This window comes from Ursus maritimus, unplaced genomic scaffold, assembly GCF_017311325.1.
Source record: "Ursus maritimus isolate PB19 unplaced genomic scaffold, ASM1731132v1 scaffold_3, whole genome shotgun sequence".
In the NCBI taxonomy this organism is placed as follows: Eukaryota; Metazoa; Chordata; class Mammalia; order Carnivora; family Ursidae; genus Ursus; species Ursus maritimus.
The window spans coordinates 36701394-36719882 of record NW_024425563.1 but is presented as its reverse complement, the minus strand read 5'-3'; the positions used below and the strand labels follow the sequence as shown (position 1 = coordinate 36719882).

At 41.4% G+C, this 18489-nt stretch overlaps 1 protein-coding gene across 1 annotated transcript in view; it reads right to left on the bottom strand.

Annotated features, from left to right (window-relative positions):
- The window catches only part of DOCK4 (dedicator of cytokinesis 4), a 409266-nt gene that overhangs the window by 48189 nt on the left and 342588 nt on the right, over positions 1-18489 (bottom strand). Inside the window, exons 31-35 of the mRNA XM_040644086.1 lie at positions 18148-18296; positions 16177-16262; positions 11399-11494; positions 10500-10560; positions 6305-6398 (exon numbers count right to left, since the gene is read on the bottom strand). Of these exons, the coding sequence (XP_040500020.1) occupies positions 6305-6398; positions 10500-10560; positions 11399-11494; positions 16177-16262; positions 18148-18296 (486 nt within the window). The remainder of the gene's footprint in view (positions 1-6304; positions 6399-10499; positions 10561-11398; positions 11495-16176; positions 16263-18147; positions 18297-18489) is intronic.

Sequence of the window (18489 nt, the reverse complement as noted above, 5' to 3'; positions counted from 1 at the left end):
TTAAGTGGCGGGTGCAGAAACAGAGCTGAATGGCCACCACGGAGGCTGCCATGGAAGACTGCTTTTGATGGGACAAGAATGATAATAATAATGATGGTCAGATCTGTGCTGTATCTGAATAGCTTTCCAGTTTTCTGAGACCTCCTGAGATGACTTCCTGATCTTTAATTCCCCACATATCCTTATAATAAAGGCCAAGAAGCTAAGAAACACCTGCAGCCCCTCACAGACCACTCCTTCAAGATTTGGCCCTGCACTGCTGAATAACCCCTTTTTCTCTCAATACACAGCTCTGGAATGATCACTTTTGTTTCTCAAATTTCTTTTGTGTCTCCCCCAATACCTGAGAACTCAAAAAATACCCTTGCGATTAATCATTTCATAGTGAAATGGATGAGAAGGACCAAGCGAACCCCTTCCCCTAGTTGAAGCCTTCAGCTCCCCATAGGGAATGACTGAAAGGGCCATGAAGGTCCAATTCACAGAGCGGGAAAGTAGAATGGTGGATGCCCGTGACTGGGGGGAGCGGAAAATGGGAAGCTGTTGTTTCATGGGTACACGGCTTTGGTTTGTGCAGATGAAAAAGCTCTGGAGACCGGGAGCGGGAATGGTTGCACAACAATGGGAATCGTACTTCGTGGCACTGGGCTGTACATTTAAAAACGGTTAAGATGGTAAGTTCCATGTCACGTATATTTTACCATAATAAAAAAATATGACAAGTGTGGGGGGCAACGAAGGGTTTTTAGTCCATCTCAACTGCTTTCCAAATCACACTTGCCCTGGGGCGGCCCGGGGGGAGGCAGAAGATGAGGAGTGAGTGTACCCCTGCGGAGCCTGTGAAGACAAGCAGGGACTGGCAAGCCATCAGAAGAAGCCGACGAATGACTGAATGGTGACATGGACAGGTGCAGAATCAATGACACCTGTCTCAGAATCTGATTCAGGAAAATGATGATGTCTCTCTAGGGTCAATGGTGTGCGTAAAGGAAGCTGTAGAAACTTTTCATGAAAGCAAACAGATATACCTTTGAGGTGTGACCGACACAGGAGACTAGTGAGGCTGGTTTTAAACACATCAGCAAACTGTAGATGTTTTATTGCAATACATCAGATATTTATTCTTCTGCATCTTTTTTTTTTATTTTAATGATATTTTATTATATTATGTTAGTCACCATACAGTACATCCCCGGTTTCCGATGTAAGGCTCGATGATTCATTAGTTGCGTATAACACCCAGTGCACCATGCAATACGTGCCCTCCTTACTACCCATCACCAGCCTATCCCATTCCCCCACCCCCCTATTCTTCTGCATCTTAAGAAGACAACAGTATGTGTTGAAGAGGGAAGAATGAATCACATCCAAAATTTCCAGCCATCTTTTAAAAAGTATTTAGAATTTTGAACAAAAGGCATCGCCACATAATTAAACATGGGCCATCTCACTCCATCATCCTGACAAGTGTACAGTGAGGACACCCATGTGCGACAAGAAAAAAACACAGGAGAAGACTAGAAAGGAATTAGGAATGGACAGTACTGTCACAAAAGGCTGCAAAGGGTTAAAGCCATTGAAACAGAATCCTACGAAGATAGAAAAGTTTCCCCATTAATTTCACTTTCTTCAAGGACACACAAAAATGAGGACAGAGGAGCGAAGAGTAAAATGTTGCAGGGGAGGAGGACGTATTTCTTATGACTTTGGGGAACATAAAAACTGCAAGTTCAGTAAACAAATTAAAGAAACACAATTTGCCCATTTCTAAGATATAATCTGATTTGGACTCTTTCAGAGAACAGTTACATAGCTGGAAGAGCTTGTCCTTAGTTCCCTCCCTCATTTCTTTTTTAATGGATTTCAAACTAAGTCCAGTAGGTGGTTTTCACTGCTACAAAGGCTAGGCTCACCACTTCTCTCAAAATTTGGCTACTAACTACTCTAAAAATGGTCATTTAAACTCTGAGACAACATACCTCCAAAATCAGTCTATTTAATCAAAACCACCAGCACATCTGTGAAGAGATACTGGGGCTTCCTTAGTGTCTCAGGAATTACCAATATTGAAGGAAAAAAATCTCTGCAGGTGTTAAAATTTAACTGAGTAAATTTATTGATGATGCATCTATTTAAATCCCACATTGCTGGGGCGCCTAGGTGGCTCGGCTGGTTAAGTGTCATACTCTCGGTTTCCTCACAGGTCATGATCTCAGGGTCACGATATCAGGGTCGTGAGATCCAGTCCAGTGTCAGGTTCTGCGCTGGGTGTTAGGCCTTGAGATTCTCTCTCCTTCTCCCTCTGCCCCACCCCCACCTTTCCCACACGCGCATGTGCACGCTCTCTCTCTCTCTCTCTAAAAAAAAGAAGAAAAAATCTCAAATTGCTGGGCACTAAAATGAGAAAACTAAGAAAACGTCATCTCTGCCTTCAAGGAATTCACCCTTTAACTAAAGATACTCTACCTACCTACGTATACAAACACACACACACACACACACACACACACACACACCCCTTATATAACTATTAAAAACGATGTGGTAAGTGCCTTAATGAAGCCTGAAAAAAGTGCAATAGAAAAAGAGTTGGATTCATGAACTCAGCCCGTGGGAGAGGGGTCAGGGAGCATGGCGTTGCCGTGGGCAAGAAAAGGAAAAGAATTATGGGAAAAGATGGTAAAGGCACACGCTCTGAAAGATGAAGACGAGGAATGTGGTCCAAGTGCTAAGATGAGGCTGCATAGAGAGGTGTTGGTTTTATTATGGTGGACCTTGAATAAAGAGTTTGAACTTTTTTTTGTAGAAGATACCAACTGAAAACAGTTATATCTAGAAAAGGGGCTGGTGAAATTGTCTTGTAAGGCCAGACAGTAAAAAATTTAAAACAACTTATAATGATTTATAATCTAGCTTGCAGGCCATACGATCGTTGCAACTACTCAGCTCTGCCTTTTGCAGGCACAAAAGCAGCCATGGACAATGTCCACGTAAGTGGGTGTGGCTGAGTTCTAATAAAACTTTCTTTACAAAATCAGGTGGTTGGTCTACAGGCTGTAGTTTCTGTCCCCTGCTCCGAGGCTAATTAAGAAACAGTCCAGGCATGAGACGATGAAGGCCTAACTGAGGCTGCGTGAGTGCGAACAATGAAAAGGAAATGGTTTTGAGGGATTGTTAGGAAGGGAAATCAACAGGGGCGCCTGGGTGGCACAGCGGTTAAGCGTCTGCCTTCAGCTCAGGGCGTGATCCCGGCGTTATGGGATCGAGCCCCACATCAGGCTCTTCCACTATGAGCCTGCTTCTTCCTTTCCCACTCCCCCTGCTTATGTTCCCTCTCTCACTGGCTCTCTCTATCTCTGTCGAATAAATAAATTAAAAAATCTTAAAAAAAAAAAAAAAAAAAAGGAAGGGAAATCAACAGAACATGGTGACTCATTATGTGATGGAGGCAAAGAGGTACCAAAGACAACATCGAGGTCTCCACACTGAGAAAACGGTGATGCTGTTAATCGATACAGTGAAACTGTAGCTGGAAGCATTATTTAAATTCTGGCCACATAAGCACCATTTCAGAAAGGATTGCTTTCTTTTAAAGCTGGAGAAGGGGCCACAATTCAGGAGTTCCTGGGAAGAACAGCGTGGCAAAAGACTCAGATTTATAGCTCCTACATGCAGTTAAAGGGTTCTTTTCTGGTTATGATGTAGTGAGCTCCTTGTATCGTATCATTCCCCAACTAAAAACCGTAGGCAGGATATATAAGGCGAATCTTGGAGGATTCTGAAGAGTAAATAAGAGACGGTGGGCAGAGTAAGAAAATCTATACTCAAAGAATGACCATAAAATAGTGAGTTCGCAGTTTTTATTTTTTTGCCTGAATTTTGTATGTCCTGGCTTCACAGTCCTGGTCTCCCGGACTACAAAAGGAAATGCACAGAAAAAGCTCCCAGAAAAGCTCCTCTGGTCAGAGGATTGAGAAGAGGATCTTCCTGGGTACTGGAGTCCTTTGGACCCTTCTAGCATCCTCTGAGACCGGGGGACACAGCGCAAAGCTGTGGTGCGCACAGAGTGGGCATCACCGTGGCAGCAGAGGCATCCACGGGCTTTTATGTTCGCTGCTTGGCCCCCAGGAAGACCAGCTGTAGGGACTGCATCATAGCGTGGAGAGGATCAAGTCTTGGCTTTGACTACTTTGGCTCCGATTAAGCAAGAGTGCTAGGAAAAGGAGCCTTTAGGAGATAAGAAAAGCGAGGAAGATCACAGAGAGGAGGCACATGTTGTGTATAACGTCCTGGGCTCCCTTGCAAGCTACATGTACATTGGACAGGCCAGAATCAACATTACAAAGATTTTGAGAAATGAACTATGGTACAGACCACTGGTTAGGTCCCTGGATGGGCTCTCCCTGGATGACATATATGTGGGACAGCTCAGAACTGCACAGCAAAGGCTTTGACAACTGAACTGACATTGGAATCACAACCTTCAGAAGGTGGTTAGGACTTGAGGTTTGAATCTAACTGGGCTGACAGTCTGCTGAAATTAAAAAAAAAAACCCTCAACATTCTCCAGAAGATTTTAAGAGAACCCAGAGTCTCATTATATTCAAAGTGTTCATGAAACAACCCCAAATGACTTGACATTCAAAGAAACAGGATAACTAAAAAAATTTCAAAGGGAAAAGGCAATTAACAGATGCCAATCCCAAGATTCAGTTTTTGGATTTACAGAGCAATACTAGGAAGCAGCTATTACAACTGTGCTCCTTAAAGTAAAAGTAAACACTCTTGCACTCTTGAACAGAAAGATACAAGTTCCCTACAAAGAAATGGAAGCTAAAAAAAAAGAAAAAGAAAAAAAAAGAAAGAAAGAAAAGAAAAAAGAAAAAAAGCAAAAGTGGGAAGGAAATTTTAAAAATGAGTAATATAGTAACAAAAATTTAAATTTCACTGGAAGGGCTCAGTAGTTGAATGGAAATGGCACAGAAGAGTCAACAGACTAGCAAATGGATCAATAAAAATGATCTAATTTGAACAAGAAAGAAGAAAAATTGGGGGAAAAAATGAGCAGAGCCCCAAGAAGTTACAGATAACCAAAAGGCCTAACATTCATATCACTTCCAGTTCCAAAAGAGAAGGACCAGTGCAGAAAATATATTTGAGGAAATAATGCCTGAAAACTTCCCAAATCTGGTGAAGGAAGTAAGTCTGTACATTCAAGAAACACCATGGACCCAAATAGCATAATCTGAAAGAAAGCCATGCCTGTATACATCGTAACCAAACTGCTGGGAACCAAAGATAAAGTCTTGAAAGCAACCAGAGAAACTTATACATTATACACAGGGACACAATTTAGATGACTGCTAACCTCTCCTCGCAAACCATGGTGGCCAGAAAACAGCAGAGCAACATTTTTCAAATACTGAAACAAAAGAACTATCCACCTAGAATTCAATATCCAGCAAACGTATCCTTTAGGGGTAAAGGCAAAATGAAGACATTCTCCAGTGAAGGAACACAACGAGAATTTTTCACCACTAGATCTACTTTTTTGTTACTGTTTTATTTTTAAAGATTTTATTTTATTTATTTATTTGAGAAAGAGAGAGAGACAAGGAGAGGAAGAGAGAATCCAAAGCAGACTCCACACTGAGCACAGAGCCCTACTCGGGGCTCAATCCCATAACTGTGAGATCATGACATGAGCGGAAACCAAGAGTCAGCTGCCCAACTGACTGAGCCACCCAGGTGCCCCTCACCACTGGATCGACTTTAAAAGAAATATGAAAACAAGTTCTTTAGGTTGAAATAAAAACGATAAGAAAGAGGAACTAAGAACTTTCATGAAGGAAGAAAGAAGCAACACAAACAGTAAATATATGAGCAAATATGATAGACTAATCCTCTTAAATTCTTTAAAACAATAGGCATGAAGGTTAAAGTAAAAATTACGCATTACCCAGTGGGGTTTTCAATGTATGCGCATGTAACATGTAGGACAACTACAACATAATGTTATTTAATTTAAAGTGGTAAAATACCAACTGTAGGTAGACTCTGCAAAGTGAGATATGTATTTTGTAATCCCGAAAGCAACCTCTAAAAAACAATGCCAAGAGATATAGTAAAAAAGCCAATGAATTAAAATGGAGTACCTAGAAACATAGATCCAATTAAAAATTTCAATTTCAAAGTACAAATGCCTGAGTCCTCAGCTCTAATTATACAAAGCAAAGGAGTGGCCATGTATAATGCACCAGGGTCCAGCCCACTCTCCCCAGCCTGAGCCAAAAGACAGAGTTACCTGTGAAGTTTTGCGCTTTGAGATGCAGATCATAGAGTTTGTGGATGTAGCGAATATACATCTCTTCCTTGTTTAGTTCAGTCTTATAGAAGTTCTGTAAAAAAGAATACAAGTATGGATCGTTCCTCAACAGTCTGGCCTGAAAACAGCTGCTTTCTACTCTGTAGAAGTTCCAGGTCTGGAACTACAAGGATGGATGCATTTCCCCATATGAATATCTTTTTAACAATTAAGGGAGGAGGCCCAGCGATAATACTTTTAATGCAACACTGTGTTAAACATTACCTAGCAATTACTGGATAAGCTGATAATGTTTGGGGAGTGTTACCGCCAGTGACTCACATTTCTTTTGTGCTCTATTATTTTTTTGTTAGTTTTACTGCCTATTCAACTAAAAAAAATATTAAAAATAACATAGCAGATTAATCTGCTTATTAAACCTCAGCCCTGATATTCAAAGGATAGCTTAATTTCAAATTTCAAACATATTTTGCTCTGAAGAAAAAAAAGGATCTAAGATCTATAGGTAAGGACGAATAAAAATAATGTAAAAGCATTTTTTCTTCCCCTGAAGAATCACGTAAAAGGGGGTAAGTGAAAATGCTCTGTATTGGGGAAGTATTATTCTGAGTTTCTTGCTTGTGTTGTAGTTTCAATATTTCCAGTCAAGGGACTATTAACAAGAGATTCCAAACTACTATTACAGGGGCATGCTTATCAAAAATATTTATTTTTTTAAAAAGTATCTGGATATTACTAACCTTGTCTAAAATGTTTTAACATTAGTTATGAAAAATTCAACTCTGACTTACCTGGACACATTATGTTGGCTTTTTAAAGGTGTAAACTATAAACACCCACACGTTGTCCTTCACCACATCATACAAAGTACCTTAGCCCTCACTGAACTTAGTAAACGTAGGAACAAAAATGTACATGACATTAGGTTCCAGCAAAAGCGGGATGCCATGAGGTTCTAAATGGGCCACTTTTTGTTAGAGGATCACTGTGTATTATGAAATCGCTGGGGAAGCCTTCCAAACTACTCTCACGGTTGTTGACTGATCCTAGCTGCTACAGGGAAGAAGGCACAATGCGCAGTGATACGGGGTTACATCTGTTGACCTGAAGGAGTGACAGGTTTTCTTTAAGGGGGAAAGACCAGGAATTCTAAAAATCTTTGAAAAGGATTAGCTAGACAGGGCTCTGGTGACAAACCAAACTAGCCAACGTGGCTGCTTAAATTGCACTTGGCTTCGAGCCCAAGGACCTTCTGTCAAATGTACTTTCTGTCCACTACCTAATAGGTGTCTATTCTTCAGTATGAGAACTCTTATAACCTTGAGGCACTGGCATTTAGTAGAATGCATCAAAAAATTTTTTTCTTCCAATTTATACCATTATCCTCCCCCTTTTCCTCTTGTCTCCTATAGATCTTGGCATTCCTTAAAAATCTAAGTAAATAATGCTATTCACATCTTATTATGACCAAAATCATTTTAATTAGCAAGAATTGTTGTACCGTAAACACAAGTCGAACAACCCCACAGCAGGCTTTTTACATTATGAAGGGATGATTTGCTCTAATAGCTTTCTGGTAAGAAGCAGCATTTTTTTGAGAACAAAATAAGTGATCACTCTGTAAATGAATAATTCTCCTTAAAAAAAAAAAAAAAAAAAAGATCTTTCCAGTCAGCAGATGAGAATTTTTCACATATGTCTGGCAAAACTTGTGACACAAAGAACAAAACAATAATTACATTTCCTAGTATGAGTCATGTCAAACATTATGCATTTTTACCAATTTAACACTACAGTTTAACTTCAATCCTGTGAAGGAATCCACAGCTCTCCTGAAGACAATCTGGAATTAATCTTTCCAAAGAGTTAAGGAAAATCTCTAAGAGGAAGTGAGTAGTTGAAGAGAACCATATTACTACTAGAAAACATCAAGAACTTTCCATATGGACTAGAAGCTAAAAAGATTAGCTTCAAAGTTATGTATTTGGCACTTCGATAATAAGCATGCTTGTGCTGGTTTGAAATTAGAACAGCTTTCAAAATGTTAACATTATTGGAGTGCCTGGGTGGCTCAGTCGGTTAAGCGTCTGCCTTTGGCTCAGGTCATGATCCCAGAGTCCTAGGATCGAGCCCTGCGTCAGGCTGTCTGCTCAGCCAGGAGTCTGCCTCTCCCTCTCCAGCTGCCTCTTCCCCAGCTCATGCTCTCTCTCCCTCAAATAAAGAAAATCTTTTTTAAAAAATGTTAACATTTTCTATAAAGACTGTTCTTGTTCAACGCAAAGCCAAAGGATAAATTCTTTGTGTCAAGTGAATCCTGCTGGGGCCACTGATTTTATTAGGTGTCTGGCTTATTCCTATGCGGGGGGGCTACACATATTCCGGGCAGAGCATTCATTACCGGTGGAGAAGGAAATGATCTCTTCTGTGACGCCAACTGAGGAAACGAATCTAGAGTCCGCATGTACCTGTTTACCTCCACAGAGAAGGCACTGTGGAGGAAGATGGAGACAAGGGAAGAAGATTCTTCTGGAAAAAGGTAAAGATTGTCCTTTGAGGTTATTTATGAAACTGTGTGGCCAGTGTTGGGGAAAAGCCGGGGTTAAGGAGCTGGACTAAGAAGACGGAAAGCTTACAGAGAGCTCGGATCTTCTGCCCAAACACTGATGCACGGGTAGGGATATAGAGGCAGCTTGGGCTGAGGATCTCGAGCATGGTAAAAGGTGGGCAACAGCAGGCAAGACCCTGGGGACACACATGCAGGAGACTTCCAAGTGGTAATGATGATGCTCAAGGTTAGAAATGAGAGCTCAGAGGGGAGGTGAGTGGGCCGACCTTGTGAGTCTGGCCTGGTGGCCTGAGGTCACCGTTGGGTCTGATGACAAAAGTTATGGAAGAAAGCGAAGCACAAGATGGGGCTGGAGAGAGGACTCCCAGGTCTCACTATTTTTAGTGACTGAGTTTGGAAGTGGAGATATGGGACACGAATTCAAAAGGAGGAACAGGCAGTGGGTGTGGTAAAGAAGGACACGGGCATCTATTCAGAGGTGAAGCAGAGTGCAGTGAGAACACAAATTAGGGAAACTAATAGCAAGAGAGCAGAAGTGCTGTGCTTTGAAGAGGGGCTGTGAGGGGAATAAACAGAACAGATTGACAAGATGGAAGCCAGTGAGCTAGGACAAGACAGAGGAGACTGGGGGCAAAAGACACTTCCAAGGTGCCCGGCAAAGAGGGACCAGTAGGACATGTGAGTGATTCCAATAATCAGAATCAGGAGAAGAATGTCCATGCAAGCACTCGGAATAGCTGCTGAGGTTTCATCTATTCTGCAACATAAGAAAAAGCAACCGTGGCTCTCACAAATTTAGACCTGGAAGCAGTCACATATTCCTGTATTTCAAATCTGACTCAAAAGCATCTATATTAACATATATATATATATATATATATATATATATATAAAAGAATATCTGTATGTATGGTCATTCTTTAGCTCTGTGGTGAGAATACCATCCTATTTATCAGTTAGTGATAAGACATTTTAGTACAATTTAGTTTTAGTTTTCTAGGACAATTGTGGTTTAGCCTGTTTTCCTTACATAATATTTAATTTTACTCTTAAAAAATGTCCTCTTTGGGTGATCAATTATATGGTCATCTTAGTTATAATGCAAAACTTCACAAAAGTGGCATTAGACACTTAATTTGCAAACAAGCTAGAGAGTGAAAACTCGTGTGTTAAACAGAAACTGTCATTAGTTCACAAAAGAAGAGATGACTAATATTTACTAAAATGTAGAATGAATACAAGAAGGACAGAAGGAAACTGTCTACACAGAAGTAAAAAGACTTCTATCCGGGAACATCGTGCCTTTTTCTAGGAAAGCCACAAAAGATTCCCCAATGCTAAAGCGTCCCAGGAGAACGGGGGGCATCGCTCTCTGATCTCACAGAGCCGCGGGGGTGAAGTGGGTGCATTCTGCCATGTTCGCAGCTGAGAATTTTCTAGGATTTAATTCAATCTGAAGCTCGCTATGCTTCTTTTGAAAACACGTCCAAGCTCTTCTAAGAAACACCCAGATAAAAACACATTGTAAACTAAAAACAAACAAAACATTATTTCTGTGAAAAATCAAATGTTAGGATATGAGGAAGAAAAGGGAAATAGTTTACTAACCAGAAGGCTAACTGTGCAGCCAATCTTTTTGCCATCCACCTCTCCCATTTTCATGCAGTCCCTAAAAACAAAAAGCAACAGTCAGAACTCAGGACTTCCTTCCTAGGGGCAAACACCGTTTCTTCCACTGGGGGTGGGGAGGAGGGGGAAGTGCTGTCAGAGACCGGAGGCAATTTGCAAGCTGCGCTTGAGAAGGAAGCTCTGGGACTAGGGGAGCTGCCCCAGGCTGCAGGATCTCGGGTGAGACATTCCTGAGCACATTTCTGCTGCGCATTTCACTTGCGTGTGGACTCTACTCCCTCTCCAATGACAGGGGGCCCAGGAGAAGGAGGAGTGAAGATGTGTTCTTATACACCTTCTTCCAGGTGTGGGAAATTGCTGGAAGACTGGCCATCAACAATGAAAATGAGGGTTTCATTCTTAAAAGACAAACACCACGCATTTAAGTGGGATGAACTGCTTTAACAGTTGAGATAATTTAAAAATCGAAAAATTACACACGTGAAAGGTAACAGTGTGCGCTTCACACGCCACCCCCCTTCATAAGAAAGCAGCGTGACTGTACAATTCTCTGTTACACTCTCTTCACCCTAAAACCAAAGGAGCTACTGGTTCTAATGGCTGAGTCGCAGCACCAAAAAAGATTCCTTCCCTCACGGGACTCTGCGAACCTTCTCAATTCTCTAAGACTTCGAAAGAACGGCCCACCACACAAAAGAGAGAAAAAAGGGGAAAAAAATCAACTGAAAACTCAGAACCAGCGAGTTAGAAGTCCACTGTCTTACTGGACGGGGTTCTGTGGGCTGATGATTAACTCCCGCGGAAAGCTGACTGTATCCCAACTCTCTGATTTTTCAGCTGGAGCACAGCACACCTGGGAAGCCGGGGACTCAGCTTACCTGTAATCTAACAACCTCTCCATCAGACGAGTGACAGTGGCAATTAGTGAAACGCCACTTTCCCTCCATGTTTCCCGCTCAATTTTCTTTAGTAGACTGGAAAAGAAAGAACCCAGGGCATTTTCAACATTTATTTTTATCAGTCACCATGACAACCATCTTACTTTCATCAGTACCTTAAATGCCTTAGCAACCACTGCAACATCTCACAAGTAGCACGATTTGCAAACAATGTCTTACCTAGGATAGGGACCAAACAGAGGAATTCTAATCCAGGAAGCATTGACAAAGCAAATTGATTTTCAGATTATCCAAGTCATCAAATACAAACACATGCATATGATCATCTTTTCAAAACGTACGAGCACCCCACAGCTCAAAGACATTCTCCCCTAGCTTCTCTCTTACACTAACAGAGGCTTGAGCCTTCCCACAGCAAATAACACCGCGAAAAGTGAACACAGGAGGACCTCTAAGTTTACTTTGAAATAAGATCTTGCTGTTATTCACATAAGAATGTTCTCCTACCTCTCGGTGGAATACATCTTCATCCAGGCAGTTCTACCGCAATGCAACTGCTAGAGGAAAATCCTTGTACAGACGGGATGACGTTTTGCGTTTTTTCCTTTGCCTTCACATTTGCCCACTCAATACATATTGTACTATCTGTGCACTCACTCAACAGTTTCATTCATTTTGTCATTAATCACAGGGGACTGTCTATGTGGTTGTTAGAGCAGATTGATGACAAGTACCGAACCACATCTCTCCTCCTACATTTTCCCTAATCGTAAGCACCTTGGAGCAGAGGCACTATGTAAACACAAAATCACAACAATCAGAATAATTAGGATCTGTTTGACTTTCACTCCTGCCTCTCGGCAAATTAAGCATACACTTGGCAAAGCCTTTATGACTGAACTTTCCCCAAAAGATAAAAGTAAGAAAGAACACAGGCATGGCAATGTGAGGATCGTTCCCTACCCCTCCGCATTTAATGATCTTTTCTGTCTAAAATCTTGTTTCCCTTTCATCTTGGTTTCGGGAGTAACAGAGAGAGAAAACATTTCTCACAAGTACAATCTAAGCCAATCGTATATTGTGCTTAAAGGAAAAAACAAACATTAAAGAAAAAAGCTATCCTGCCAAAGCCAGCTAGCTTGCTTCCTTCCTTCCTTTCTTTCTGTGCCTATGTTCTCTCCCAATTTCCCTCCCCGCTTCTCGCTGTTGCCATTCCAGCGCCCAGCCCTCTGTCTTGTCTCCTCATCTGTTGCCCATGCACCCCTGAGCATTTGTTCCCTGGTTTATTCTGAATTGCTTCCTAGATTAAGTGGGGGGAGGGAGGGAGAGAAGTCATATACCATGGGATGGAGCCTGCCCTGACTAATCCCCCAGGGAAGGCCCCCTAATTTGTTTAAAATGTGTTTTCTTTTAAGAAACCTCTGAACAGCACCTGTTTCAAGCTTAAATGCCAAACTGGTATTGAACCAAGTACTCAGATGCAAATCCCCCTGCCAAAGCAATGAGGGATGATGTAGAAATTTCCCCAAGTGACAGCCTACACCTCATATACTTTACAGGCTGAAAAACAAAGAACTCGAGTTAGGTAATAATTCTAAAAATATATGGAGACTTCTTTTGTGGGCATGAATTTCATTAATTTGCACAGCTTCCTGATGCAGTAAGAAATCAGAGCTACATAAACCCTCTTGTAAGAAGAGGCACAGCTCTGCAGAGCCCGCTTAACCTTGACTAATCCCAGATCCAAATGTTAGGACCATATCTAGAACCCAATTCATCTGCTTTGGCAGCCAGGCTTCCTCTTACTGTTGGGAAGCTTGTTCTCTCAGTTCATCGGATACAAACTGAGAAGGGGAGCCTATCAGCAAGAAGAGAAGAGTCTAGATAACTTTGGGGAGACTGGGTGTTTTTATCTGGCCTATCATCATGCCATGTGCCCACGCTGAGTACACAGGGAACTCATCCAATCACAGGGAAGGATGATTTCTTACTGCTAGTTGATAGGCAGCGGGCCGGCATAACACTGGAGAGCAGGGTAAAGCAGAGTCTAACAGGATGACTAAATGCTCAACAGTGTCTTACTCTGTGAAAGAATGTCAACAGGGGGAGGTAGGATCTGACCCTAAATCTGCCTCCCTCTACACCGTCATGCAATAGCGTTGAGGCCATCACTCCCCATGAAACACCTGAGTCTATCCACGTCTTCTTCACCCAAAGAGAAGAGTCAGACACCTGAGATACGTGTCGCATATCCACTGCTCGGTCTCCAAACTAAAAGTAAACGTCTGATTGCCAAATAAAGAGCTTTGAAATGACTGGAGTCTTATTTAATTATTTGGAGCAACACATGAGAAAGAAGTGAGATGGATGGTAGCTCTTCTGGAAAGCGCCCTACTGTGTGTTCCCACAGCACAGTCACTGCAGCGTCCCCGGCCCTGGGACGGCACCTGATCCAGGAGGTGCTCGGTAAATAAAACCAAATGAGCGAACCAAGCAGAGCGAGGGGAAGCAGCTTAGTGCTGACACTCTGTGCTGCAGATATCACACTGCTGTCTATGATCTATAATTTCAGCTTTATCGCAAATAATCAATCCTGACTCCTCCTTATTTCAAAAAGACGGAGTATGGGTCCATGAAGATAATGTTGGGGGACGGGGGGAAAGGTGAGCAAGCTCTTAGGAAGGAAACCAATGCACAGATTTCAAGTCTCCTTCTAAGGAGGCTATTTGGGCAACTCCTACATTTTCAGGAAGCAGGAAGCTACTTTCAGCTTCTGAACAAATCTGAAGAAGTTTTAGACATGAACTAGAGAGAACAAATGAGAATCTGTAGCATACCGGCACGTGTTCCTCATTCATAATGTGCACAGTGACTCACTGTGCTTATACTAAGTCATGGTGACTTCTATTGCCAAAGAAGCATTTCATTGTTTTCTGAAATACAGTTAGCTTTTCACTTTCTTTTCTGAGCCCAGGTAGTAATGATATTTAATTATCACTTTAGGTTTTATTTAATCTCAATATGCTGATGAGAAAAGCATGAAAGAAAAATATTTATAGTAACATTTCTAATAATATGCTAAAAATCACAAAAGAAAAATAATCTCCATTGAATGAATCAGGCACCTTAAAACAGTCTGAACTATAGAGGCTTAATATATTAATTACTGGTTTGATTCTAATGTCAAGGTACATCTTCTATTTCAAAGCCCCATTTATACACAAGCAATCCAAATTGCAAGCTATAGGCCTTTATTAAAGTAGATAAGAGGCACTATAAAATGATGTATTTATTAATCTTGTGAATTTATTATAAATAATCACAAATCTCAAGAGATTCATTTCACTGAGTGCTTTCTCATTTTAGTTCTTTGTTCAAACCAAGGACTAGTAACTGAAATGAGAGCAGTTTTCAAAGGCAATTTATTGCACTGGATGAGGTTTTAATCAGAGTTCTTGCTAAACTCCAGCTGTCATGAAACACAGACGCTTTGTACACTAGAATGAAAGAGGGCTTGGTGAATAATTACTAAAAGTTCCAGTTTAATTACAGTATCAGAAGAAAATGGTTTTGTTCAGGAGTCAGTACAAAGAATGTATTTTATCATCACCCACCACCATCCCAAGAAATCTGTAGACCCCTTCTTGGCTTTTCCTTTGAATGCAATTTTCTTAAAAGGTTCAGGGATGATTTTGAATGAGGCAAGTTGAAAGCTCTCAGTCATTAATAATGCTTATGCTTTCTAAACCTGGATACTAATCTATCTACTTTTCTAAATTAACGATCATAAAACGAAGCATACAACTTGGTGTTTGGCTACCAGTTCTGGAGCATTGATAGTTTGACGTCACGTTTGGGCACACGTACAAGGTAGAGCGTATTCTGTGACAGAAACATGTATTGCTGAATGATTTCTGTACTTCTGAAAGAACAGAAAACATTTTCCAGGCACAATGAGCTAGTCTTGTCTTCAAAAAGAAACACTTTATCAATATACTAGGACTGAAACGGCTAAGATCCGTAGAAAACTGTAGAGAAAACAAGTGTTAGAATCAAAATCCTAAAGGACTAAGACACTCTCACATGTCCTCTCTGGCCATCTCACACAGTGATGGAAACTTGGTGTAAGCAATTCACCCTGGACTGCGATCACACCCTATTGGGAAGGACAACTTCAACATCCCCTTAAGTCCTTTGTCATTCTAGCTTCCATCCGAATCCAAATCACAGAATTTATGAAAAACGACTTGCTTCTGTGATATTCCATTAAGAAACATTCAGAAAGCAATTAATAATGCTGAGTGAGCAATCCGTATCGATGAATCAGATCAAGTAATGAAAAACAGATGTCAGCTGGGTTAGACTCCCCATCAACACATCAGCCAAGGATATCTTGCTTTGGAAGGCACTGCACACGAACGCGATAACCACACCACTGTCCCCCCCCTTCTCCCACTTTTAACCCTACTTAAAATCATTATCTTGCAGCCCCAGCTTTAATTCTTAGGCTTGAAAAGAGTGAGATTTGTTACATAACACAAGTGACCCGACCTAATCAGAGATTCAAATAAGAAGATGGGTCTAACCATCAAGATAATAAGATCCATTCACCAGAGTTAGGCAATTATCCTTTATTTCACACTCCACAAAGACAAAGCACTCCTGTGAGACCCAGGCTGTCTTTGCAGCGTTCAGCCGCTAAGCAATGACACCAAATCCTCTGAATGGAATCGACTGGAGATACACATATTACTCACATACTGTTGAAGAGCTCGCGGTATGTTTCATCCCCTTTGCCTTCGGACATCAGGCTATCCAGTTTGTCAATTAGCTTGGCTTCCACCTGAAACATACCCAAATATTACTCCCTTTCCTCCCCTTCACAAGTGGGATCTCTAGGTAAACTGAAACGTGTTTATATCTGCAAGGGAAAAAAACCACGGTAAATTTTGTGAAAACAACATTATCATAAGCTGTGGTTAATAGCAGACACCCCCTTGGAATTCTAGGGGGCTAATTTAGATGGAACAACGTGACTTCAAACTCCCAGAGGGGTATCATTTGCTGCCACCAAAAACATCTGTTTGTTGACTCAAACACAAATGCTTGCAGCCCAGCTTAAACATTTGAACTTTTTTGGGGCGCCTGGGTGGCATAGCGGTTAAGCGTCTGCCTTCAGCTCAGGGTGTGATCCCGGCGTTATGGGATCAAGCCCCACATCAGGCTCTTCCGCTATGAGCCTGCTTCTTCCTCTCCCACTCCTCCTGCTTGTGTTCCCTCTCTCGCTGGCTGTCTCTATCTCTGTCGAATAAATAAAAAATAAAATCTTAAAAAAAAAAAAAAACATTTGAACTTTTTTAAGAGCTATAAAAACTGGCAAGTCCTGCTTATTTTTTTTTTTTTAAATCACTAGATGTGTAGGAACATTAGCAAAGTAACATACCCACAGACATTAATTTAAATCTCTGATGTGTTTTGTATCTATTTTCTTTCCCAAAACAGTTTGAGGTTGCACTAAACCTTTGCTCAAGTTGAGAACTTGCCTTATCCACGTACAGATGGTAGAGCCATAGAAATATTCTAAGTCAGCAATAAGCTACATGAGACAGAAAGGACATATCTCCTGAAAAACTGCAGTCGAAACATTTATATCTTCAAGAATGGAAATCCTCTGGGCCTTGAATATCAGGAAAGCAGAAATATCCCTTCATCTATCTGAGGCAGACAGAAAATGAAACAGCCCTGCATGGCCAGAGAGAACTACACGCTGGGAGGGATATCTGACATTGTCAAAGGACTAAGCTCAGTTATTCCTTTGAATCAGATTCTAAGAAGGCTATGGAGACCAAAGGGAAGGAGAGTGGGTCCCCTCCCCTGCAACGCAGGTACAATTTTAAAATAGCCTTCCATTCACTTACTAGCTTTCTTACATTGAGATATTGATACAGGTGAAATGCCATGCTTCTGGCAGGAGGAGGGTTCTGTGTATGTGATCCACTCACTTGTACAGTTGATAATCACTCCTAAAGTTTGAGAAAGGCTTTATCTGGAGAAGCATGAAGGGTGGGGGCAGATCCTTCACACAGGTGACTGCATGCAGGTCAGTGAGGTGACTACGTGAACAGAAAGGAGGCTACTGTCTCCAACTTGAGTGACCTGGCATGGCAAAAGCAGCTGATTTCTTATGTAATCTGGTTTTGCAATAAAAACATCTATTCTCCCCAAAACTGGAGCGGAGCTGTCAATGAGAAATAATAGACTCATCTAGGAATCTTCTTTGCAAGAATTTCCACTGCTTTCCCGTTTAAATTAATTATCAACACTTCAAGCAAAAAGCAATAGACCATACTGGCATCAGATGCTCAAAACTAAGCCATTCCCAAATGCCACGTGCAGACCACAGAGAGGTCAACGGTTTTAAGAATCGTTAGCCTTCTGATTCGTCTGGGTTGTGTCTGACTGGGAACAGATCAAGTCTCTGCCAGCTCTTCACAGAGACCCTGGAAATCACAGACTTTCTCAGCTGAAATGGAATATTAGAGCTTCCCCAGAGGCTCAGGGGAACATGCAGTGGAGAGGCGACCAAGGCCACATGAACGGGAGAAGGCAGGTGAAGCTGGAATCTAAGTCCCTTGACAGCTGGCTCGGTGCTTCTTTCCCAACTCGGAGTTGACTCTGGTAACTAGAGATGCTCGAGGAGAACTGCTCTGAGAAACTCCTCCGCCTACCTGTTTAAAATTGCCACTCCGCCTCTGCTCCCAGTCCATCATGTCATGAAAAATAGGAATCATGACGTTCCGGAGATCTGGCTGGGGTATCAAGGTCACTTCTAGGAAAGGGCCAATCAAGGCAGGAATAAAATGCAGCTTGTGCTCTCCTAAATGGAATAAAACATTTGAGTTTTAAGGATATTTAATCTTAGTAGGATTCCGGAAAATTAATATTATTACATTTATTTTAAATGATCGCCACAAGTATATTCAATGATAGTTGTCTCTCCAGGCAAGAAAGTATTTCCCTAAGCAGATATATAAACAGTAAATTTCCATATGTTGATTAATATTTCTCAA